Consider the following 27547-nt stretch of genomic DNA (forward strand, 5'->3'; position numbering starts at 1 on the left):
TACCTAATCATGGCACATATAAAAACAGGGATACATATTTTAAAATATAGTAATCAATATAGGTAACATTAAACTTTAAAATTACAGGCTTTGAAATATTTAATATTGTCATAGACTTTTTCTCCTTAAAACAATATAGTTGTAGAAAGTAATACTGGGAAGCAAAATATGGTATTCACTGTTTACACCATCTAAAATTGATAAAAGGACAATGAGAGCCATGCAAGGGGTTTGTGCCTGTGGTCCAAGCTACTCAGAAGACTGAGATGGGTGGATCGCTTGAGCCCAGGAGTTCAAATCCAGCCTGGGCAGCACAGCAAGATCCTGTCTCTTATCTAAATAAAGACAGATAGATAACGGGCTGCAAATAAATCCAAAGGAGATCTATGTAGATCCCCTGCTTTTAGATGATTATCCTCATTTTATTTACCACCCATAGGACTACGCTTAATACATTATCCTCATTTTATAGGTGACTGATGCCCAGGAAAAATTAAGTATTTATCCATGATTATGAATTTACAAAGTAGGGAAGTAGGGACTAGAATCTTGGCCTGTTGCTTTCTAGTGCAGAACTCTTCCTCCTGCCTCCATCCATCCCTCAGTCATAAAGTGGACATTGGGCTTCAAAAGAAGGGTATCTGCTAAAGGCATCACTAGATAACATACCAAGCAAAACAGCTAAACTGCTTTCAATTACTCCAACAATCTCCAAACTTTGTTCACTGTTTCCAACGTTTCCTCACCTCAAGCTATGATCCATTTTATAAACAGCAGCTAAATAGAAAAATAATTGTCTTCACTTTGTTATCATGTCACTCTCATCAATAATTCATAAGGGCTCGCTATATCTACTGTATGAAATCCAAGCACTCTATCAATCTGACATTTCCCCCACTGCCAACATCAACTCACCTTCTCTAATCTTCTAATTGGCCCTAGCACTCTAGCTAACTACCTACCTTGATATTTTGTTCAAATACTCATCTTACCCCTACGTCTTTAAACTTATAATTTCCTTCTCCCTGTCATCCTGCCAATCCACATCGACCATTTACATCAATATCTCCTTAGAATTATGTATACTAATTTCAGTCTCTGCCAGTGGTTCTTAACAGCAGAGATTCTCATATTGGAAGGAGAAGGCAACAGAAAGAGAATGGAGAAAATAGGGTAAAAAAAGCTTCCTTGCTGTTGAGAATCACATTCTACTCATATTACTTCTCTATAAGTATTAAGAATGCTTTGCTAATTTTTGTAAGTAAATGATATTAAAATTTTCTTAAGGCTAATATTTTAATCATTTATTTAACAAATACTTATTAAATGCTTTTCTGATAGTAGGCACTGTCCTGGGGCCAGATGTGGTGGCTCAATCCTATAATCCCAGCACTTTGGGAGGCCGAGGCAGGTGGATCCCTTGAGCCTAGAAATTCAAGACCAGCCTCAGCAATGTGGAAGACCCCATCTCTACAAAAAATTTTTAAAAAAGTTGGGCATGGTGGCACACGCCTGTGGTTCCAGCTACTTGGGGAGGCTGAGATGGGAGGATTGCTTGAGCCAGGGATATCAGGGCAGCAATGAGCGGTGATCACGCCACTGCACACCAGTCTGGGCAACAAGGCAAGACCCTGTCAAAAGAAAAAAGAAAGAAGAAAGAGAAGAAGGAAGGGAGGAAGGGACTCGTCTCAAAAAAAAAAAAAAAAAAAAAATCCTTAACATAAAAGTAACTCATTGTTACAAGAAATGCTGTACACAGGCCGGGCACGGTGGCTCACGCCTGTAATCCCAGCACTTTGGGAGGCCGAGGTGGGCGGAACACAAGGTCAGGAGATCAAGACCATCCTGGCCAACGTGGTGAAACCCCGTCTCTACTAAAAATACAAAAATTAGCTGGGTATGGTGGTGCACGCCTGTAGTCCCAGCTACTCAGGAGGCTAAGGCAGGAGAATCACTTGAACCCGGAAGGTGGAGGTTGCAGTGAGCTGAGATGGTGCCACTGCACACCAGCCTGGCGAAAGAACAAGACTCCATCTCAAAAAGAAAAAAAGAAATGGAAATGTTGTACATATGCGATTGCTTAAGGTTCTGTGTATGCTGAGTAGAAAAAAGTCTCACAGTCATTTGGAAGGAAAGATTGAATCTGAGAAAAAAGAGAAGTCAGAAGTGAGTGTAAATAAAAAGAGCATGAAAACAGGAAAAGGACAAAGGAAACAATGGAAGAAAATCGAGGAGGCACTGGAAGATAGCTTGTCACTTCTCCTGCTTCCCTTCACAAGAGGGCAGGCGACACTTTGAACCATACTAAAGCCACCTGCATGATACACAGCAAGCACAGCTGGGTCTAGAAACCAACCAGAACCCTTTCATTCACAGACTTGGGGCTCTTTTTTAAACTAAAATATACGTATTTTTTTTTGTGAATGTTCCTTGGTAAGTTTTTAAGGCCTTCCTCTTGTGAATGATTTGTCTCCTCCATTTTACATAAAAATCTGCATTATTTTTGTAGTATGTACTTGATAAATTATCTGAGTTTACTTACTTGTTCTAACACTCTTCCTCATTCATTTATCCCTATCCTCCATCAAAACTACTAACAACGAAGAATTTGAAAGTGCTTACCCCATCCCCTTAAACTAAAATTCCCAAAGAAAATTATAATCAATAATCAGCCACATACACCCAGGAAAGCCACTAGATATACTGGTGTGATTTCCAAAATAGCATTAACTTGCAAACACCACACAGAGGATGCATTCCCGATTATTACAAGACAATTGGTATGGGTATGAAAACTGCACTTGAATATAGTCAGATCTGCACATTACCATAAGATTTTATATCTTATGGCTCAATTTAAAAACTAATCTTCAAATTGGTTTGTATTGTAACAATTAATCTTATCGATACTGGTAAATGCCACTTAACACAGAGAAAAAAATATTATTACAAAATAAATGGAGTGGGCTATAACTTTTACTCTACCTCTTTCCCTTCTATCTTCACATTTAGAAGCATTTTGTAAGGCCGGGCGCGGTGGCTCACGCTTGTAATCCCAGCACTTTGGGAGGCCGAGGCGGGCGGATCACGAGGTCAGGAGATCGAGACCACGGTGAAACCCCGTCTCTACTAAAAATACAAAAAAAATTAGCCGGGCGTAGTGGCGGGCGCCTGTAGTCCCAGCTACTCGGAGAGGCTGAGGCAGGAGAATGGCGTGAACCCGGGAGGCGGAGCTTGCAGTGAGCCGAGAGCGTGCCACTGCACTCCAGCCTGGGCGACAGAGCGAGACTCCGTCTCAAAAAAAAAAAAAAGAAGCATTTTGTAAAAGAAGGAGCAAATAGCAAATTTGGGCAATAAGGAACAGAGTGGAAAGGACTGCCATTTTGGTTACTATCCTTATTAATTCTATACATTTCAGGGCCATTCTGATTGGTCAGTTTCTGACAAATATGTAAAACGTTTTCTGTCCTTCAACATTTAATAAATAATGTCCTTTAAAACTTACCTTTAAAATACCTGAAAAGCACATAGTTTTCTACTGAAAGTTTGGACTGTTTTTGTTGTTTTTCCTTGCAAACTATATTTAAATTCCTAAAATTTTCTTTCTAAACTTAGTTTTTTTTTTCCTTTCTTTCCTTTTATTGAGACAGTCTCACTCTCTTGCCCAGGCTGGAGTGCAGTGGCACGATCACAGCTCACTGCACCCTTGACCTCCTGGGCTTAAGCAATCCTTCTGCCTCAGCCTGCCCAGTAGCTGGGACTACAGGCGTGCACCACCACACCTGGCTAAAAAACATTAAAAAAAAAAAAAAAAAAAAAAGCAGGTTCTAAACTAAGCAGCAAATACGCATTCTCTTGTTGAAATATTTAACTTCTGTTAACTGTTAAATAACTTGCAAATCATCTACTGCCTTACATGCAGTCTCAAAAGCTATGACAAAGTTAACAGATAATGACTGCATCCTATACAAATCCAGCCCTGCACAGCACATATTAGTTTCTTCAGCTCAGTTCCCACCTAACCTCACCCCAATTGACTCTCCTTTGCAAAATCAAAGAAAGTTGAAGAGTATAACAATGTATTACAACTGTTGTTATCGAACTGAATGACTTCACTAGCCTTTAAAAAGCATACACAGCACAGAAAAAAATAAGACTGAACATGTTTTCTACTACCTGAATCCGAAAAAAAATTGAAATGTTGCAATGCGATACTAAAGACACAGAATCAACCCAGGTACCCATCAGTGGAAGACTGGATAAAGAAAATGCAGTACACATATACCACGGAATACTAAGTAGCCATAAAAAATAATGAAATCATGTCCTCTGCAGAACATGGATGTATCTGGAAGCCATTATCCTAAGTGAACTAATGCAGAAACAGAAAACCAAATGCCATATATTCTCACTTATACATAGGAAAAAAACCTTGAGTACACATGGACATAAAGAAGGGAACAGACACTGAGGAATACAAAAGGTGGGAGGACAAAGTGGGTAAAGCTTGAAAAAACTACCTATGGGTACTTTGCGCTCTCTGCCTGGGTGAGATTCATTCAGACTCCAAACCTCAGCATCGTGCTGTATACCTCTGTAACAAACCTGCACATATACCCCAATTTTATTTATTTTTTTATTTTTTATTTTTTTAACTTTTAACTAAAAAGTAAACTTTAATGTCGAAAGTGCAAACTTGGCGAAGACAGAAAAGATCACACACAAGGCTGTCACTTCACACTTGGAAGGTTGCACAGAGGCGGGGCAGAGGCGCTCCTCACTTCCCAGACAAGGTGGCGGCCGGGCAGAGGCGCTCCCTGCTTCCCAGTCAGTTGGGTGGCCGGGCAGAGACACTCCTCACTTCCCAGACGGGGTGGCGGGGCAGAGACGCTCCTCACATCCCAGACGGTTGGGTGGCCGGGCAGAGACGCTCCTCACTTCCCAGACAGTTGGGCGGCAGGGCAGAGGCGCTCCTCACTTCCCAGACAGGGCGGTGGCCGGGCAGAGGCACTCCTCACTTCCCAGACAGGGCAGTGGCCGGGCAGAGACGCTCCTCACTTCCCAGACAGGGCAGTGGCCAGGCAGAGGCGCTCCTCGCTTCCCAGTCAGTTGGGCGACTGGGCAGAGACGCTCCTCACTTCCCAGACGGGGTGGCCGGGCAGAGACGCTCCTCACATCCCAGACGGTTGGGCGGCCAGGCAGAGACACTCCTCACTTCCCAGACAGGGCGGTGGCATATACCCCAATTTTAAAATAAAAGTTGAAAAAACAAGATTGCAATGAAGGGCCTCCAGTGCTTCAAGAAGAATATAGTATCTAGTGCCCATCAGGTTCAATGGCACAATTCATTTACACAGAGAACACTGAAAATCTCAACTCTTCCCCCTACACTTGGCTGTCTGGAGTAACGTCACAGATCCTGTTCACTGATAGCCCTGCAGGCAAAGGGCTAGCCTCAGCATTTACTACATGAAAGCTGAATGACAAAATCTCCTAAATTAAGGTCCCTGTTGGTCAACTTCTAGGAGTAATAGAAGCTATAATAATCAACAATAAAAAGATTGCTGTACTGAGAGTTTACGTATCCTTAAGCCATGGAATAGAAGAATTCCCTTTTCACTACTATATCAACTAAGAAATTCAGAGAAATGCAGTATTCCATAATCATGTAATACATTCAGACTTTACCTACAAATCCAATGATTGCCTCTTAAGAATCCCAATTTACTTCACTCCAAAAACAAAACTCTCACCTGTCAGATAGGATAATCATATCTGCCCAGCCTTATTGCACAAGGCTGTGGTAAAACTAAAACGAGGATTCTTTTTTTTTCTTTGAGACGGAGTTTTACTTTTGTTGCCCAGGGTGGAGTGCAATGGCATGATCTCAGCTCACTGAAACCTCCACCTCCCAGGTTCAAGCAATTTTCCTGACTAAGCCTCCCGAGTAGCTGGCACTACTGGCATGCACCACCACACCTGGCTAATTTTTGTATTTTTAGTAGAGACGGGTGGGGTTTCTCCATGTTAGCCAGGCTGGTCTCGAACTCCTGAACTCAGGTGATCCACCTGCCTTGGCCTCCCAAAGTGCTTGGATTACAGGCATGAGCCACCTCGCCTGGCTAAAATAAGGATTCTACAAGCTGCAAAGTGCAAAAGAAAAAAATGTAAATGGCATCACCACCAGGAATAGGCTTCTGTAACTGCCACTTGCATTTCAAACTGTTCTGGGAAGCCATTTATTTTTTCATTACCAAAGTGGGCACAGGTGGAGTACAAAAAGAGGATAAGTAAAGTTTACTGGGAATAAACTGTCTGCCAGGCATTGTACTAGATCCCTTAAATACATTATTTCATTTAAGCATTACCTTCTTGTCAAAGAATTATTAGTACTTTCGCCCTAACAAGAGAGTACGCTCAAGCTCAGCCAAGTTCTAGTGCCTAAATGACAATGGCAGAAAAAATACTCAAATGTGTTTGTCTCCACAAATCCACAGACTCAAGTAGTTTACACTCTATTTCAAGGAGATAAATTACTAACAAATAGTAACTACAAGGAAAAATTTAACAATGTACTAAATTGCATTAGACAACAGCTACTATAAGTTCAGGTAAATTTTCAAATATTTAGAAAAGCTCAGTCACAGACTTTAATTTTATTGTAGCACTATGTTACTATATGTATAACAAACTAACAAGCTGCATCTGTATAACATTCTCTGTATAAGAAACTAACAAGCTTTGTTAGTTAGCTTTGTTAGTCTAACAATTCATTGTTTGGCAATGAATTGCAGAACAAGCTCTTTCGCAATTCATTCACCTGTATAACAAACTAGTAAGGTAAATAAGACCCAGAGAGGGTCAGGCAAGGTGGCTCATGTGTATAATCCCACCACTTTGGGAGGCCAAGGTGGGAGGACTGCTTGAGACCAGGAGGTCAAGACCAGCCTGGTCAACATAACTAGACCCCATCTCTATTTTTATGAAAAATTTTAAAATAAAAAATATTTAACTTAATTAAAAAAAACTCATGGATAGGAAGACTCAATATCGTGAAAATGGCCATACTGCCCAAGGTAATTTATAGATTCAATGCCATCCCCATCAAGCTACCAATGACTTTCTTCACAGAATTGGAAAAAACTACTTTAAAGTTCATATGGAACCAAAAAAGAGCCCGCATCGCCAAGTCAATCCTAAGCCAAAAGAACAAAGCTGGAGGCATCACGCTACCTGACTTCAAACTATATTACAAGGCTACAGTAACCAAAACAGCATGGTACTGGTACCAAAACAGAGATACAGACCAATGGAACAGAACAGAGCCCTCAGAAATAATACCACACATCTACAACTATCTGATCTTTGACAAACCTGACAAAAACAAGAAATGGGGAAAGGATTCCCTATTTAATAAATGGTGCTGGGAAAACTGGCTAGCCATATGTAGAAAGCTGAAACTGGATCCTTTCCCTACACCTTACACAAAAATTAATTCAAGATGGATTAAAGACTTAAATGTTAGACCTAAAACCATAAAAACCCTAGAAGAAAACCTAGGCAATACCATTCAGGACAAAGGCGTGGGCAAGGACTTCATGACTAAAACACCAAAAGCAATGGCAACAAAAGCCAAAATTGACAAATGGGATCTAATTAAACTAAAGAGCTTCTGCATAGCAAAAGAAACTACCATCAGAGTGAACAGGCAGCCTACAGAATGGAAGACAATTTTTGCAATCTACTCCTCTGACAAAGGGCTAATATCCAGAATCTACAAAGAACTCAAACAAATTTACAAGAAAACAACAAACAACTCCATCAACAAGTGGGCAAAGGATATGAACAGACGCTTCTCAAAAGAAGACATTTGTGCAGCCAACAGACACATGAAAAAATGCTCATCATCACTGGCCATCAGAGAAATGCAAATCAAAACTACAATGAGATACCATCTCATGCCAATTAGAATGGCGATCATTAAAAAGTCAGGAAACAACAGGTGCTGGAGAGGATGTGGAGAAATAGGAACACTTTTACACTGTTGGTGGAACTGTAAACTAATTCAACCATTGTGGAAGACAGTGTGGCGAATCGATTCCTCAGGGATCTGGCACTAGAAATACCATTTGACCCAGCCATCCCATTACTGGGTATATACCCAAAGGATTATAAATCATGCTGCTATAAAGACACATGCACACATATGTTTATTGTGGCACTATTCACAATAGCAAAGACTTGGAACCAACCCAAATGTCCAACAATGATAGACTGGATTAAGAAAATGTGGCATATATACACCATGGAATACTATCCAGCCATAAAAAAGGATGAATTCATGTCCATTGTAGGGACATGGATGAAGCTGGAAACCATCATTCTCAGCAAACTATCACAAGGACAAAAAACTAAATGCCGCGTGTTCTCACTCTTGGTGGGAATTGAACAGAGAACACTTGGACACAGGAAGGGGAACATCACACACCAGGGCCTGTTGTTGGGTGGTGGGAGTGGGGAGGGACAGCATTAGGAGATATACCTAATGTAAATGACAAGTTAATGGGTGCAGCACACCAACATGGCACATGTATACATATGTAACAAACCTGCACGTTGTGCACATGTACCCTACAACTTAAAGTATAATAAAAATAAAAATAAAAATAAACAGACCCAGGGAGGTTAAATAAATTACACGTTGATGAGTAGTTAGTAAGCAGCAAAGATGGGAGTCAAAACTAGATATTCTGACTATCTAGAATAGTGTACATTAAAATGGCACTTCAAAAGTTAAACATAAAAGTTAATAAGTTACTTCACTCATTAAGAAATGGGAAGCCAAAATGGTTTAGGGGCACAGGAATGACTACACACACTAAAGAAAGAAATCGTACCCAAGAGGTTATTATATTCATTAAAGTAATGGCCATGGAGAAGATAACATACATCAAAAGAAGGATCAACAGGACTGGATAACTGATTATAAGGAAAAATGAATTAACTTCAACATTTCAAACTTGAATGACTAGAAGAACAGTAGTGGTAGTGATAGACACTGGTAAACTGAAACTCGTTTGGAGGGTGCAGGGAGTAGCTAAGTTCAGAAATCATGAATCTGATGTGATAGTAAACCTCTATCTAGTATGTAAGAAAAATATGGCATGAAAATATGAGTATAAACCTGTAGCGAGTACAGAGATGTGGCAGTAACTGACTTCTATGTAAGTAATAACAAACTAAGTTAAAAGCATTTGTTGTAAAAATAAGTGAGTTTTTAAAAAATAAAATTTAACTGATACCTCTCCCTCTTCTCCTTTCCTACCTGAACAGTTCAATAGCCATTAGGTGAGTACAGGCAAAGGAGGCATCAAGCTAAGTGGCAGAGAGTTGACTACAGTGGCCCAAAGCAGGCTTTTGGAGTCCAAGTGGTAGGAGAAGGGTATTCCCGAGAGGGAAAAGGACGAGACACAGAGTTTCAGGGCCTAAGCAGAGTGATAGGAAAAAATCTGCTGGGAGGGGAACCCAGCATGAGGTGATAGAGCCCTAATGGAACAAGGAAGGCTTCCATATAGGAACTGTAACAGCAGTGAGCAGAATGATGAGGATGTCCACATCCACGCAGGGCAGTGGAGGGTGGGGGGATGGCAGTGAGGGTTCCCCATGTTGGCAGAAGAAGGCATGCATTAAGAGAGGGAGAGGCAGTGGTCCAGCAGTAAGTTTCAGACCCAGTGGAGTGAGGAGGGTGGAAGGGGCAGCCAAATGCAAGCTGTCGGATCCCAAAAGGGTGAGGAAGGCATGCATATGAAGTATGGGGTGAGAAATGGAGCGAGAGATTTATCAGCAACAGGAGATGGATTATACAGGAAGATTGATCAAATAAAGGTGGCAGATCAAATACAGAGGATAATAACAGCTAGGTTTCTCATAATCAGAAAAACAAGTTACAACTACAGAAAGGAAGAAAACTAGAATGAATATTACATTACTGAACTAGAACTGAGGATACTGTTGTAAGCTGAAAGCTTACGATGTATTACACCGAGAAATTCCTAGGTAAATAATATATTTATGATATATATATGTACACATATACCCACAGACACACACAGACTGACTACCAACTGAGAGGGCCTAGGAGCAACCTAACAGCAACAAACACATTTAATGATTCAAAATATCACTCTCCACTAAAAGGAACCAGAGCTCCTTAGAACAATGCGAGGGCTTGGACAGGAAATTGTTTAAGAGGAGCTTGGAATATCTTCTTGAGGTGCTCAATGAATGACAGAGACATGTCAAAATAATACAGGGGTCAGAGTGAAAGGCTGAGGCAGGCTACATCTAAGAAAATTAGAATATCAAACTAAATAATGATAATAATGGATAATGGTGGCAGACAAACTCTAACATGCCCCCCGATATTTCCCACCGCTTGGTATGCATGCCCTTGGTAAAGGTGATGGGATGCCATTTTCCTAATTAGGTTAAGACTGCAACTTCCATCTTGCTAACAGACTCTGTTGCCTTCTTGGCTTGCATGCTTTGATGAAACAAGCAGTCATACTGTAGATGTCCCCATAGCACAGACCTGGCAGTGACCCAGTCAACGAACAACTGAGAATTGAGGCTCAGTCCAACAGCCCTTGAAGAAAAGAATTCCGCCAACAACAACAACAACAGTAAGCTTGGAAGTGGTTTTTTCTCGAAATAAAACCTTCAAATGAGACCTCAGCCCTGGACAACACCTTGATCATGGCCTTGTGAGAGAGATTCTAAAGCAGAAGGCCCAGGTCAGCTGTGCCCAGACTCCTGACTGAAAGAAACTGTGAGGTATTGGCCAGACGCAGTGGTTCACACCTGTAATCCCAGCACTTTGGGAGACCGACATGGGTGGATCACCTGAGGTCAGGAGTTCAAGACCAGCCTGGTCAACATGGTGAAACCCTGTCATTACTAAAAATACAAAAATTAGCCAGGCATGGTGCCTGTAATCCCAGCTACTCCAGAGGCTGAGGCAGGAGAATTGCCAGAACCTGGAAGCAGAGGTTGCAGTGAGCCAAGATCGCGCCATTGCACTCCAGCCTGGGTGACAGAGCGAGACTCCGTATCAAAAAAAAAAAAAAAAAAAAGAAAGAAAAGAAACTGTGAGGTATTACATGTATGCTAGGTTACAGATATGTTAATTAGCTTGATTAAGACAAGCATTTTACAATGAATATGTATATGAAAACACCATGTTGTACACCTTAAATACAATTTTTGTTTGCCAGGAGGGCGGGTCGGGGGAGAGCATTAGGGAAAAGAGCTGATGCATGCCGGGCTTAATACCTAGGTGATGGGTTGACAGGCGCAGCAAACCACCGTGGCATATGTTTACCTACGTAACAAACCTGCACATCCTGCACATGTACCCCAGAACATAAAAAATAAATAAATAAAAAATAACTTTTGTTTGCCAATTATACAGCAATACAGCTAGGGAGAAAAAATATAAACATATATGTTTGGCAAAAAACGCAGATGTGAGAAAATTCTAGAAGAGGTCTAAACTATTGCCAAGGTATATCATGCTGTCAATTTGGGAGGTGGCACTCTGAAATATTGGAGCTCATAAAAATTTATTGAAAATAGGTATTAAGTTTTCATTTTTCTATATATTTTTGAAAAATTTAATATTGAATAACTATTTGCCATTTAAAGTTTAAATACAACTCACTTGTAAATCCCCCCGCCAAAAATATAAATGTCTTGTGTTTTTGTTTTGTTTTGTTTTGAGACAGAGTCTTGCTCTGTCACCCAGGCTGGAGTGCAGTGGCACAATATTGGCTCACTGCAGCCTCCGCCTCTCAGGTTCAAGGGATTCTCCTGCCTCAGGCTCCTGAGTAGCTGGGACTACAGGCACCCGCCACCACACCCAGCTAATTTTTTGTATTTTTAGTAGAGATGGGGTTTCACCACATTGGCCAGGCTGGTCTTGAACTCCTGGCCTCAAATGACCCACCTGCCTCGGCCTCTCAAAGTGCTGGGATTACTGGTGTGAGCCACTGCGCCCAGCCTAAATGTATGTGTTATTATAACCCACTCAATTTGAGGTAATTTGTTATGTAATAATAGATAACTAATAAAATAAGCCACTGAATAAAACTGAAATCTATGACTCCATTAATGATATAAAAAATAAACTGGGGACAAGCATGGTGGGTCACACCTGTAACCCAGCAGATTGCTTGAGGCCAGGAATTAGAGACCAGTCAGAGCAACATTTTGAGATCCTGCCTCTACAAAAAGAATTAAGGGGAAAAAAGAAGGCATGGTGACACACATCTGTAGTTCCAGCTACTTGGGAGACTGAGGCAGGAAGATCACTTGAGCCCAGGAGTTACAATGAGGTTCACACCACTGCACTTCATCCTGAGTGAAAGAACAAGACCCTATCTCTAAAATAAAATAAAATAAATAAAATAAAATAAAATACAATGAAACAAAATATAAACTGTAAGTTTGATAAGGAGGAGGATACTTAAATAATCTCAAAATACCTCCCCACAAAATACTACTTCATTTTAATTGGAAAAATATAAAGTTAACTCTATAGTGGGAAAAAAACCGATATCCTAATCAAGTAATCAACATTAATATCACCAATATTAGAAGAAATTCACATTATGTGTCACCTGATACTATTCAATAAAAACACAACATCACCTCTGTGACATTCCTGTCGAAGATACCTAATCTGGATCTAATCATGAGAATACATCAGAAAAACCCAGTTTGAAAGACGTTCTGCAAAATAACTGGCGTGTAATCCTCAAAAATGTCAATGTTATGAGAGCCAAAGAAAGACTGAAGAACTGTCCCAGAGTAAACGAGACTAAATCCTGAACTAGATCTTTATGATATGATATAAAGGACACTGATTGAGATTACTAGAGAAACTTGAATGGGATCTGTGGATTAGATGACAAAATAATATGCCAATAATAATTTCCTTAATTCTGATGGTTGTCATTGGGTTATATGAGAGAATGTTCTGGTTTGCAGGAAATACACAGAGAATTCAGAGGTGATGGGACATTATGTCAGAACCTTATTCTCAAGTGGTTTATGGGAAAAAAACATAATTTGCATTTTACTTGCAACTCTTCTGTAGTTTGAGAATGTTTAAAAATAAAACATGGAATATTAATTAATAAAAATACATACTGGGATTTTGCTTTTGGGCATAATGTAGTAATTGTTATCAGACTAAATTTCATGCAGAAAATTATAGAAGCTAAATAAAATATAGAAAATGGAAGGCATGAGAGAGAGAACAACTAATACAGCCAAAACTTTAGGGGCGAAGATCCTAGGCAGAAGGGAAATGCATTATGGTTAACCTGACATTCTGGGTATAATTTTTCCCCTATGGCATTTGCTGACTCCTAAATTTTACACTCAGAGAGTAAGATGCTGAAAAACCAAGTCTGAAGTGTATTTCAGCAGTCTCATGATGCTGTGGAGCCAAAGATTGGAGTATAGGGTGCATATAGGACAAGGTACCCTGGTAAAAACAACAACAACAACAACAACAAAAACTCAGGCTTTCAACTGACACCATGGAAGAGTTACATGAACCAGAACAATGAAGGGCACCAAAAACAGAGATGCCTCAACTGAACCAAAGGGATATGTCTGTGAAAAGAATATTCAACACGCTGTGAAAAATGATTTCAGAGTCTCTAACATTTTCATTAAAAAATATCTAGCTCTCAGTGAATAATTATGAAGCATTCAAAGCAAAGGGATCAAATGGCCAAATTAAAAAGCAAACAAAAACCAGGGGAAAAGGCAAACAATAAAGTAGACAGATTCAAATGGCCATCAACTGATGGGTAGATAATTAAAATCTAGTATATGCATACAATGGAATATTATTCAGCCTAATAAAGGATGGAAAATCTGACACATGCTGCAACATGGATGAACCTTGAGGACATTATGCTGAGTGAAATAAACCAGTCACAAAAAGACAAATACAGTCATGTGACACTTAACAAAGGGGATACATTCTGAGAAATGCGTCACTACGTGATTTCTCGGCTGTGTGATCACAGTATACTTACACAAATCTAGAAGGTATCATCTACTGCATGCCTAGACTATAGGTAGAGCATATTGCTCCTGAGCTACAAGCAGGGAGAGCATGTTACTGTACCGAATACTGTAGGCAACTGCAATATAGTGGAAAGTATTTGTGTATCTAAACAGAAAAAGTACAGTAAAAATACAGTATAAAAGATTAAAAGGGCCAGGCGCAGTGGCTCATGCCTGGAATCTCAGCACTTTGGGAAGCTGAGGAGGGCAGATCACCTGAGGTCAGGAGTTCCAGACCAGCCTGGCCAACATGGTGAACCCCGTCTCTACTAAAAACACAAAATGAGCCAGGCATGGTGGCGCATGCCTGTAATCCCAGCTACTCGGAAAGCTGAAGCAGGAAAATCGCTTGAACTCAGAAGGCAGAGGTTGTAGTGAGCTGAGATCACACCATTGCACTCCAGCCTGGGCAACAAGAATGAAACTCTGTCTCAAACTAAACTAAACTAGACTAGACTAGACTAGACTAGACTAGACTAGACTAGACTAAACTAAAATACAAATGGTGCCTAGGTGTGGTGGCTTTGGGAGGCTGAGGTGGGCAGATCCCTTGAGTCCAGGAGTTCAAGACCAGCCTGGGCAACATGGTGAAACCCCATCTCTACAAAAAATACTTAAATTAGCCAGGCATGGTGGCATATGCCTGTAGTCCCAGCTACTCAGGAGACTGCAGCAGGAGGATCATTTGAGCCTGGAATGTGGAGGCTGAAGTAAGCCGAGATCTCACCACTGCACTCCAGCCCAGGCAACAGAAGACCTTGTCTCAAAAAAAAAAAAAAAGACAAAAAGATAAAAAATGGTACACCTATATAGGGCACTTAACCAAGAATGGAGGTTGCAGGATTGCAAGTTGCTCTGGGTGAGTCACTGAATGAGTGGTCAATAAACATGAAGGCCTAGGACATTATTGTATACTACTATAGACTTTATAATGGTTAAAATGGCCAATAAACTCTGTGCACTTAGGCTAAATTTGTTAAAACATACTTTTGTCTCTTTAGTCATAAACTTAGCTTACTGTGTGACTTTTTCACTTTATAAATTTTTTTAATTTTTAAAAACTTTGACTCTTTTGTAATAACATTTAGCTCAAAACACAAACATATTGTACAGCAGTACAAAAATATTTTTCCTTACATCTTTATAAGTTGTTTCCTATTTAAGAAATATATATTATATATATTAAACATCTTTGTTAAAAACCAACACATGAACACACACATTACATCAGCCTAGGCCTACACAGGGTAGGGATCATCAGTATCACTGTCTTCTACCTTCACAGCTTATGGCACTGGAGGGTCTTTGGCGGCAATTAACATCTACGGACCTGTCATCTCCTATGACATCAATGCCTTTTTCTGGAATACCTCCTGAAGGACCTGCCTAAGGCTGTTTTACAGTTAATTTTTTTTTAATAAGTAGAAGTGGCCCACTCTAAAATAACAATAAGGCCGGGCACGGTGGCTCACGCTTGTAATCCCAGCACTTTGGGAGGCCGAGGCGGGTGGATCACGAGGTCAGGAGATCGAGACCACGGTGAAACCCCGTCTCTACTAAAAATACAAAAAATTAGCCGGGTGTGGTGGCGGGCGCCTGTAGTCCCAGCTACTCGGAGAGGCTGAGGCAGGAGGATGGCATCAACCTGGGAGGCGGAGCTTGCAGTGAGCCGAGATTGCGCCACTGCACTCCAGCCTGGGCAACAGAGCGAGACTCTGTCAAAAAAAAAAAAAATTAGCCAGGCGTGGTGGTGGGCACCTATAATCCCAGCTACTCAGGAGGCTGAGGCAGAATTGCCTGAACCCAGGAGGCAGAGGTTGCAGTGAGCCGAGATTGCACCACTGCACTCTAGCCTGGGTTACAGAGCAAGACTCCATCTCAAAAACAAACACAAAAAACCACGTCCCTCATTTATGTTAATAAGTTCACCTTCAATAAGTTCCTCTGGCTGCATATCTAGAGTCTATCAAATGGTGACAGTGTCAATTTTCCTATGGTCAACTATTTCTTCTATAACTTCATTTACATTTCTCTCAAATTTCAATGAAAGTGTTATCATTTTTTGTTACTTTGTTTCATATCTGTTGGCCAATTTCCACTTTTGATTATCTATTTCTATAAAATATCATGTGGGCTTAACATTGGGAAAGGCAATACAACTAGACACTTTATTGTCTGTATATAAACTTAATCGCCAACAGACCTTGAAATAAATAGACTAATGTGTATCTGTTTTTCACATAGTCATGTGTGGACCGGAGTACTAGCAATGAAGTTTGTACTTTACATAGTTACTCATAGTAAATATACTATGGTAACGGAAATTGGAACCATGGTGTTGGGTGACTAGTATCATTTAATTAAACTGTGCTAAATGAAATTTATGCACATTAGAAATATGTAATATGAGGACTTCTAGTACATTAACTTTAAATAAAATTAAACTCTTAAGTAAAAACAAGCACTAGACTTTAGATTCTACCACAAGGCAATAATTGGTATCAAACTTCTCCTCCTACCATCAAGAAACTGAACAAAATATGTGAAACATATATTTCAAGACACTGAACAACAAACAATGCCAGAATGTAATCCCTGAATGACAGGAAACAAATAAGGTGACCCTTAAAATTATCCTAGTCTTCTACCTGAAGGTACTGTCCAGGCTGCTGCACAAGAAAGGGGAACTCAAACAGAGTACAATGGGACCACTTACTTGAGGAAACAAAATATATGAAGGCTAAAAAGAATTAGTGAGGCAGAATACTGAAGAATGAATTATGTAGAAAAAGGTTCCGTATAGCTGAATAGGACACCCCTGACTCAGTTCCTGAATACTAAGTCCTGTATGCATACAGTGAAATTCCACAACACTAGGCAAAAAACTGTAACAGAACTATAAACTCAACAACTAGAAACTACACAGACCTGGGACACATTTCTGTTCTGACTGGTCAGATTTCAGAAGCCTAATGAATACTTACGACATTCACTAGGAGCCTTAGAAAGCTCACATCTCAGTTGCTGGGATGAACTACACTAGAATAAAAGCTACAGTAAAACTATCATAATAAAGCTTAAAATCAGCCACAAGAGCATCAAGCTGATCTGCAAAAAACTTAAGAGTGCCAAAATAAACTCAACATCCTTTTAAAGAGATTTTAAAAATACAAATATTCAATAATGCGATATCACAATGTCTACAACTAAATCTAAAATTACAAGACAAGAGGCAAAAAATATGATTCATAACTAGGAGGACTATCAGTCAATGGAAGCAGACCCAGAAAAAAAAAAACTGACAGAGACAATGAAATTAGCAGACCTAAAAATTAAAACAGCTATAATAACATGAACATAGTGATGTAGGGTATAAAAAAAGAGTGAAATAAGAAGTTCCAGAATGAAAAATACAATGTTTGAAATGATAATTTCATGAAATGGGACTAGCAGCAGATTTAAACTCTGTAGAAGATCAGTGAACCCAAGGAAGCAAAAATAAAGCACTAAGAGAAAAAAGACTGAGGAAACCAACTGAACAAAGCCTCAGTGACGAATAGGAAATTGTACGTGGTCTAACACATGTATATCTGGTGTCCCAAAATAAAATTAGAGAAAAGGGATGGGCAGAAGCAGAAAATATATTTGGAAAATGCATTATTTCCAAATATATCTGAAGAATGATAATAGACACAACCTATACAAAACTATAAAAAGTGCCAGAAATGGCCAGGTGCAGTGGCTCATGCCTGTAATCCTAGCACTTTGGGAGGCTGAGGCAGGTAGATTTCTTGAGGTCAGGAGTTCGAGACCAGCCTGGCCAACATGGTGAAACCCCGTCTCTACTGAAAAAACAAAATAGCCAGGCGTAGGGGCCTGCACCTGTAATACCAACTACTCAGGAGGCTGAAGCAGGAGAATTGCTTGAACCCAGGAGGCAGAGGTTGCAGTGAGCTGAGATTGTGCCAATGCACTCTAGCCTGGGTGACAGAGTGAGACTCTGTCTCAAAAAAAAAAAAAAAAAGTGCCAGAAATACAAATATGTCAATATTTTAAAAATTGTTTCATTTAAAATGTTTTTTAAAAGTAAGCAATTTAAGCAAAAATAGTAAGTTACAGTGTTCATAATATACGTAAAAACAAAACGTATGACAATAATAACACAAAGGATAGGAATGTAGAAAATTGAAAATACAGTATATGTGAAGTGAAATATTTCCAGGCTGTGTTAAGTTAAAGATGCATATTGTTTTGTAAATCGTATCTCTAAGAACAGTTGACTATCTAGAATATACTTTTACAACTCAAAAAAATAAAAAATTTAAAAAAGACAACTCAATTAAAAAATGGGCAAAAGAACTGAAAAGATATTACTCTCAACAGCACATTAAAAGAGTACTCTTCCTTTTTTTTTTCCAAGACAGAGTCTTGCTCTGTCACCCAGGTTGGAGTGCAGTGGCATGATCTCAGCTCACTGCAACCTCCGACTCCCGGATTCAAGCAATTCTCCTGCCTCAGCCTCCAAGTAGCTAGGATTACAGGCACGCATCATCGTGCCCAGCTAATATTTGTATTTTTAGTAGAGACGGGGTTTCACCATGTTGGCCAGGCTGGTCTCCAACTCCTGACCTCATGATCCGCCCACCTTGGCCTCCAAAAGTGCTGGAATTACAGGTGTGAGCCACCCTGCGCAGCCAGGGTACTCTTCTTGACATCAGCGGTCATTAGGAAAATGAAAATCAAAACCACAAAAATGTACCCTTCACACCCACTAGTATGGTAATTTAAAAAAAAGAACTAAAGAAAGCTAAAAAGCAGCCATCCAGCTATATTAGGAGAGAAGCATACCAGGAAATCCAGATGTACTAGAAGAAGCTTTATCGGTAAACTCCTGTCCAGTCTCAAAAGCTTTTGAAGTTACAATTAAAACAAGAAAACCCACAACAGAAAATAACAAGTGCTGACAAGGATGTGGAGAAACTGGAACCTTCATACATTGCTGGTGGGAATATAAAATAGTTCAGTAACCATGGGAAACAATTTGGCAGTGTCTCAAAAAATAAAACATAGAACCATCATAGCAATTTTGGTATATACCTACTTCTAGGTATATATCCAAAGAATTAAAAACAGGTAAATAAATACATGTATACACATGTTCATAGTAGCATTATTCAAAATTGGCAAAAGGTTGAAGAAAGCCCAAAAATACTTATCAATGAATAAACAGATAAACAAATTCTGGTAACTCATGCACTACATAATGACATTTTTAGTCAACAATGAACTGCATATACCATGGTGGTCCCACAGATGATAATACCAACATTTTAACTACATCTTTTCTATGTCTAAGTATGTTCAGATACACAAATACTCCCTATTGTGTAACAACTGCCTACAATATTCAGTACAGTAACATGCTGTCCAGGTAGCCTGGGAGCAACAAGCTATAACATATAGCCTAGGTGTATAGTAGGCTATACTACCTAGGTTTGTGTAAGTACTCTCGATGATGTTCACACAATGTTGAAATCACCTAATGACACATTTCTCAGAATGTATCCCCATCAAGTGACACATGACTGTATGTACATACAATGGAATATTATTCATCCATAAAAATAAAGCACTAATATATGCTATAACATGACTAACCTCAAAAATATGTTAAGTGAAAGAAGTCAGACACAAAAAGTCACATACTGTATGCTTCCATTTATATGACATGTCCAGAATAGATAAAATTCATATGGGCAGAATGCAGATTGGTGATTGCCAAGGGCTGAAGGAAGGGAATGGAAAGAAACTGCTTAGTGGATAAAAGCTTTTACTTGGAATGATGTAAATGTCTTTCAACTAGATAGAGGTAGTAGTTGCTAAACTACACAGAATTGTTCACTTTAAAATGGTTAATTTTATATTATGTGAACTTTAACTCAATGTTTTGTGTGCTTTTTGTTGTTGTTGTTGTTGTTGTTTTGTTTTGTTTTGTTTTTGAGAAGGAGTTTTGCTCTTGTCGCCCAGGCTGGAGTGCAGTGGCACAATCTTGGTTCACTGCAACCTCCGTCTCCCCAGTTCAAGCAACTGTCCTGCCTCAGCCTCCCAAATAGCTGGGATTTCATGTGCCCACCACCATGCCTGGCTAATTTTTTTGTATTTTTAGTAGAGACAGGGTTTCACTGTGTTGGCCAGGCTGGTCTCGAACTCCTGACCTCAGATGATCCACCTGCCTCAGCCTCCCAAAGTGCTGGGATTACAGGGGTGGGCCACTGCGCCCGGCCAACCTCAATATTTTAACATGCAAATTGTCACCTCTAAAGCACCCATTAAAACAAAACAAAGGTACCTAGTAAGCCAATACAAGGCATAAAATGGAATACTAAAATAGTAACAAAAAATAAATCCAAAAGAAAGCAGGAAAATTTTTTTAAAGGCAAAAAGGGCCAGGCCCAGTGACTCACAACTGTAATTCTAACACTTTGGGAGGCCCAGGTGGCAAATCGCTTGAGTCCATGAGTTGGAGACCAGCCTGGGGAACATGGCAAAACTCTGTCTCTGTAAAAAATACAAAAATTAGCCAGGCATAGTGGTGCATGCCTATAGTCCCAGCTACTCAGGAGGCTGAGATGAGAGGATCACTTGAGGCTTGGGAGGTCAAGGCTGCAGTGAACAGAGATCACTCCACTGCATTTCAACCTGGGTGACAGAGTGAGACCCTGTCTCAGAAAAAGAAAATAAATTATAAAAAAAGGAGAAAAAGAACAGATGGGAAAAAACAAACAAATAGCAAAATGATCAATTTAAATTTAACCATACTGATCACTACACTAAATGTATGGTCTAAATATACTCTCCAATACAATAACCACTAGTCACATACGGCTACTGAGCACTTGAATGGTGGCTAGTCGAAATTGAAATATAACTTTAAAATACCCATTGATTTTTAAAAACTTAATACAAAAAAGTAAAATAGCTAATTCATAACTCTATATTAATTATATTTTGAAATAATGTTTAGGCCGGGCGCGGTGGCTCACGCCTGTAATCCCAGCACTTTGGGAGGCCGAGGTGGACGGATCACGAGGTCAAGAGATTGAGACCATCCTGGCCAACATGGTAAAACGCTGTCTCTACTAAAAATACAAAAAATTAGCTGGGTGTGGTGGTGTGCACCTGTAGTCCCAGCTTCTTGGGAGGCTGAGGCAGGAAAATTGCTTGAACCTGGGAGGTGGAGGTTGCAATGAGCTGAGATTGCACCACTGCACTCCAGCCTGGCGACAGAATGAGACTCTGTCTCAAAAAAAAAAAAAAAAGAAAAAGAAAAAGAAAAAAAATTAATGTTTAAACTACACTGTGTTAGGCTGGGCACAGTGGCTCAGCCTGTCATCATGCACTTTGGGAAGCCAAGGTGGGTGGATTGCCTGAGCTCGGGAGTTCAAGACCAGCCTGGGCAACATGGCAAAACCCCATCTCTACTAAAAATACAGAAATTAGCCGGGTGTAGTGGCGCATACCTGTAGTCCCAACTACTCCGGAGGCTGAGGCACGAGAATCACTTGAAGCCAGAGGCGGAGTTTGCAGTGAGCCAAGATCACACCACTTCACTCCAGCCTGGCAACAAAGCAAGACTGTCTCCAAAAAAATAAAAACAAAAATAAAAAATTACAGTGTGTTAAATAAAATATATTATGAAAATTTCAACTTTCTTTTCACTTTTTTGTAAGAGACATGGTCTCATTGTCAACCAGGATGGAGTGCAGTGGTACGATCACAGCTGACTGGAACCTCAAACTCCTGAGCTCAAGAGATCCTCCTGCCTCAGCCTTCCAAGTAGATGGGACTACAGGTGTATACCACTACACCTAATTTTTTTTTTTTTTTTTTTGGTAGAGACAAGGTCTTGCTATATTACCCAGGCTGGTCTCATTCTCCTGGCCTCAAGTGATCCTCCCACCTCGGCCTCCTAAAATGCTGGGATTACAAGCATGAGCCACCTTGCCCAGCTTCATTTTACATTTTCAATGTGGCTACAAGAAAATTTAAAAGTATATACTTGGTTGGCATCTGTGGTAAACATTTCTATTGGACAGTGCAACTCTAAACAAAGAAGGACAGATGATCAGATGATTAATTTAAAAACCAGACATAATTATCTATTAATGTAAACCAATAAATTAAAAGTAAAAAGCTTAAAGAAGCTGTATCATTAAAAACAGTCATAAGAAAGCTGAGGCCGGGCATGGTAGCTCACGCCTGTAATCCCAGCACTTTGGGAGGCTGAGGTGGGTGGATCACCTGAGGTCAGGAGTTCAAGACCAGCCTGGCCAACATGGCGAAACTCCGTCCTATATTAAAAACACAAAAATTAGCCAGCCGTGATGGCACATGCCTGTAATCCCAGCTACTTGGGAGGCTGAGACAGGAGAATCACTTGAACCCAGGAGGTGGAGGCGCAGTGATCCAAGATCACACCACTGCACTCCAGCCTGGGTGAAAGAGTGAGACTCCGTCTCAAAAAAAAAAAAAAAAAAAAAAAAAAAAAAAAAAAAGCTGAGATGGCTATGTTAACATGAAAGTTCACCTCGGAACAAAGAGTATAAGCAGTAATAAAGAGGACTATTTCATAATTATAAAAAGATTAATTCATCGAGAATAATCCTAAAAGTATATGTACTACTACTAACAAAATTTCAAAATAAGCAAAAAACTCAGAACTAAAGGGAAAATACACAAATCTACATAGTCTGAGAGTCTAACATAACTCTCTCAGCTATTGATAGAATAAGCAACAAAGAAGTGACAAGCACAGTAATAATAAACTTGATGTAATGATTTATCTAGAACACTTCACCCAACAACTGCAGTATACACACACATTCTTTTCAAGCACACTTGCTACACTTTACCAAAACACACCTTAAGATGGGCCATGAAGGAAGTTCAAAGGACTGAACTTGCAGTGTATGTTGTTGACTAGCACAAATCAATATCAAAAGGATAATTAACTAGAAGGGGTTCTAGTTCCATGTAAGATGGAGTAAGTGCACTCCATCCTGTATTTCCCACTGAAGGCAACCACTAAGAAATGGACAGAACATATAGAACAACTATTTGAAGACTCAAAAAATTAAATACTAGCAGGTAACTGGAGAAGACTTTTACATAACACTAACCAGTAATGAACTTATCTTTTTATTATTCCTCCAGTATCCACCAGCCTGGACTGCTGCCTGAAACTCAAAAGTGAGTATTGGTGTCAGTAAAGAGAGCTCCAGGAAAAGCCCTCTAGTTCTAGCTTAAGGAGTGCAGAAGGAGTACCCTAACACTCAGAGAGAATGGCAAAAATCTCCCATTTCTCTTTAAAGTTCTTGCTATTCTCTAAAGCAATTCCATGAGGAAAGCCACAGCAGAAGCAAAGACCCAAAGAAGCCTAAAACTCTGAAGTAAGAAAACCTTCCTCTCTGATCAGAGGAGTTGTGATCCTAAAAGTGTGAGGCAAAACCTCATTGCTTTTTTTTTTCTCTAGCCTCCCATCGCGTAGCCCCATATGCAGTAACAGATGCAGGATTAAATAAAGTCCTAGCTTTCTGGCTGGAGGACTGAAAAAGGGGGCCCCAGGGAACCAGATAGTACTGGGGAGACTGTGCAGAGGGAGGAACTCAGGAAAACGGCACCATAAAGTGGTTAATGAACTCCTATGTTCACCCCCAAGCTGCACGTGGGTGGATATAAACCAAAACAGTAAGGCATAGACTTTTTTTTTTTTTTGAGACGGAGTCTAGCTCTGTCGCCCAGGCTGTAGTGCAGTGGTGCCATCTCGGCTCACTGCAAGCTCCGTCTCCCGGGTTCATGCCATTCTCCTGCCTCAGTCTCCTGAGTAGCGGGGACTATAGGCGCCTGTCACCATGCCCAGCTAATTTTTTGTATTTTTAGTAGAGACAGAGTTTCACCATGTTAGCCAGGATGGTCTCGATCTCCTGACCTCGTTATCCGCCCACCTCGGCCTCCCAAAGTGCTGGGATTACAGGCGTGAGCCACCGCACCCGGCCAGGCATAGACTTTGAGAACTGAACTACAGGATGGACTATCATCCAGATTCCACAATGGCCATCAAGTGGCACACACATGGAATATATCTCAATAGAACCGCAAAGGCTTTCAAAATGTAACAGACATTGAAACCACAATCCTACAGAAATCTGAACTTGTAGACTGAAGCCAACTGGGTTGAATGCCTGACAAAAATATCAGCATTTTCAATACAATTTAAACAAAACTGAGTGGCATAATATTTAAAAAGCCAACGATATAACCCAAAAATTACTTGGCATATTAAAAAGGGGAAAACTTCACCTGGTATCAACAGATGCCAGTATCAAGATGGCACAGATGTTGAAATTAACTTTAAAGGCAAAGACTGTAATATAGCTAGGATTGGCTAGGCACGGTGGCTCACACCTGTAATCCCAGCACTTTGGGAGGCCAAGGAGGGTGGATCACAAGGTCAGGAGATCAAGACCATCCTGGCTAACACGGTGAAACCCTGTCTCTACTAAAAATACAAAAAATTAGCCAGGTATGATGGCGGGCGCCTGTAGTAGTCCCAGCTACTCGAGAGGCTGAGGCAGGAGAATGGCGTGAACCCAGGAGGTGGAGCTTGCAGTGAGCTGAGATGCACCACTGCACTCCAGCCCGACAGAGTGAGACTGTCTCAAAAAAATATATATATATATCTATATATCTATATATATGTATATATAGATATATATATATATGTATGTATATATATACACACACACACACACACACATAGCTAGGATTAAAATGTTCCAATAACTAAAAATACTCTTGAAAGACAGTACCAGCAAAGAAACAATAGATATAAAGAACTAAATGGGCCAGGTGCAGTGGCTCACGCCTATAATCCCAGCACTTTGGGAGGCCAAGGCAGGAGGATTGCTTCAGCCCAGGAGTTCCAGACCAGTCTGAACAACAGGGCAAGACCCTGCCTCTACAGAAAATTTCTTACAAAATTAGCCAAGTCTGGTGGCACACTCCTGTAGTCCCAGCTACTTGAGGGGCTGAGGTGGGAAGATCTCTTGAGCCTGAGAGGTTGAGGCTGCAGTGAGCCATGATCATGCTACTGCACTCTGGTTTGGGCAACAGAGCTAGACCTGTCTCAAAGGGGGGAAGTAAAAAAAGGGGGTCAGGGGAAGAACTAAATGGGAATGTGAAAACTGAAAATAAAATTTTTAAACTCACTGGATGGTCTCAATAGCAGAATGGAGATTACATACCAATATCCCTTATGGCCATATAGGCAAAAATCCTCAACAAAATAATGGCAAATAAAATCCAGCAACACAGAAAAAGAAATATACACCATGACTAAGTAGGATTTATCTTAGGAATGCAAGGGCGGCTGCCTTGTGTCCTAAAGGTATTCCAATGCCTGGTTCCAAGTCCTTATGGGGCCTGACTGAATATCTTTTTCCCTTTAGTTCCATGAGCTATCTCTGTACCCTTAAAATACTCTCCCTTCTTGCTTAAAGGGGGAATGAAGCAATCTGTTACTTGAAACGAAAAGTACTTGACGAAGACAGAAATACAATTTTAAACTGTGTATCGTCCCCAGAGAAGACACCTCAGGAAGCTACACGTATTCCAACAGTGCCATCAATGCTTAGAAATTTTAATTTAAGTCTTTAAAAATGAAACTGGATTGACTTTACAAAAGCTAAATGAGTCCCTGTTTTTAAAGAGGTTATAATCTAGTAGAGAAAAAGAGATTTAAAGGTGTAGCCACCACATGTTAACATTTATAAACATTAGAAAACACCAGATAAAACTGAGATTCAAATGTAAAATATTACTAGTCTGATATCATTCCTGTTAGACCATATAAACTCACACTGTTGTTATAACCTCTGGATGCTTAGCTCACTGTTGTACACATAGCAGTGTTCAAGGAATCCCTGGTGAAATGAACTGCTGAATTATCATGACAACTGAGAAGGCATGACATATCAGGTTGGGGAACAGACTTGTCCTCAAACCAACTGTATGACTTTGAGAAGTTCACTTAATTTCTATACACTTCACCTTCTTTGCTGGTAAAATGGATAGAATAAGATATTTCTAACTACCTTACAGCAATAAAATTCCACAATTCTGTAATTTAAGTCCATCTATAATACTTCTAATATAGAATTTTAAAAATAGGAATTATTTTCTCCAGGAAACTTGGACTAAAGGGATGAGAATCCCTTTAAACAAGAAAGTGAAGAGGGGGAGCAGCTCCTAATGTTTATTTACAATTGTTGAAATTTGGGTGCCTTCTAAAATAATTTATATTCATTATTATTTATTAAGTAGGCAATTAGTCAAATATAACACTGATAAACTAGAATTTTGAACAAACAAATGCTTTAAAATTCTAATAACTATGCATAAGCAGTAAATTATTCTTACTTGAATTTCTACTGCTTTGTAGAGCAGGGTTACTAAGTACATAATTACATAAGAGAGTCACCCAACTTCCAAAGGAGCCATTCCAGTGAATTGTGTAAATAATATGCTTTAAAAAAACATAACCTCCTCACATATGAATTTAGATTTATCAGATATGAAGTAGCTGTATACCTGTGAGACTAGCATACAGCCTTAAAAAGGCCTTCCTAATTATGAATTTACCAGAGAGACTAGAATGAACCAAAGCAAATTAATACAGACTTCTTTTCATAACTTCCTATAAAAACCTTTTCCCTATTCTGCTTCAGTACACAAAACAAAAGATCTTAAAAGTCACTGGCTTGAGGTAAGAACTCCAGAGCATAAGACAATAACCAAATTTTCCCAACATCAACATTCTGTTTTTCTTTTTTCCTTCTTTTTTTGCCCTGCTGAGCACTCTAGAAAGAAACATTGTTTGTTGTTTTTTTTGTTTTTTGTTTTTTTTTGAGATGAGATCTCGCTCTGTCACCCAGGCTGGAGGGCAGTGGCGTGATCATAGCTCACTGCAGCCTCAAACTCCTGGCCTCAAGAGATCCTCCTGACTCTGCCTCAAAAAGTGCCAGGATTACACGTGTGAGCCACTGCACGCAGCCTCTTTTTCTTAATTTACTCAATATTTGTATTTTATGTTTCTTTCATTTGTATCAACATAATCCTAAATATTTGGTCTATAGCTGCTTTTACTATAAGATTGTTGAATCTGAAAGAGTAAGATAAAAACAATTGTTTTTAATCCCATAAAATATTCAACATCAGAAGACGACAGGGCATCACAACAATGCCTTGATGCTACATGTTTTCTATACCAAAAAAGCCATTTTTAATACCCACCTACAAGAAATCAACCATCTTAGTAAGCAAATTTACACATACAGCCAGGTGGTAT

The 27547-nt window shown here is 39.8% G+C and overlaps 1 protein-coding gene across 8 annotated transcripts in view; it reads right to left on the reverse strand.

Annotated features, from left to right (window-relative positions):
- The window catches only part of BTRC (beta-transducin repeat containing E3 ubiquitin protein ligase), a 225697-nt gene that overhangs the window by 151226 nt on the left and 46924 nt on the right, over positions 1 to 27547 (reverse strand). Inside the window, exon 1 of one of the 8 annotated variants that reach the window (XM_032179744.2) lies at positions 2986 to 3288. The exons of the other annotated variants lie outside the window; for them this stretch is intronic. Coding sequence (XP_032035635.1) covers positions 2986 to 3018 — 33 coding nt within the window. The 5' untranslated portion in view covers positions 3019 to 3288. Of the gene's footprint in view, positions 1 to 2985; positions 3289 to 27547 lie in introns of those variants that run through there. 8 annotated transcript variants of the gene reach the window in all.

The sequence above is a fragment of the Hylobates moloch genome, unplaced genomic scaffold (assembly GCF_009828535.3).
Source record: "Hylobates moloch isolate HMO894 unplaced genomic scaffold, HMol_V3 SCAFFOLD_3, whole genome shotgun sequence".
Lineage (NCBI taxonomy): Eukaryota > Metazoa > Chordata > Mammalia > Primates > Hylobatidae > Hylobates > Hylobates moloch.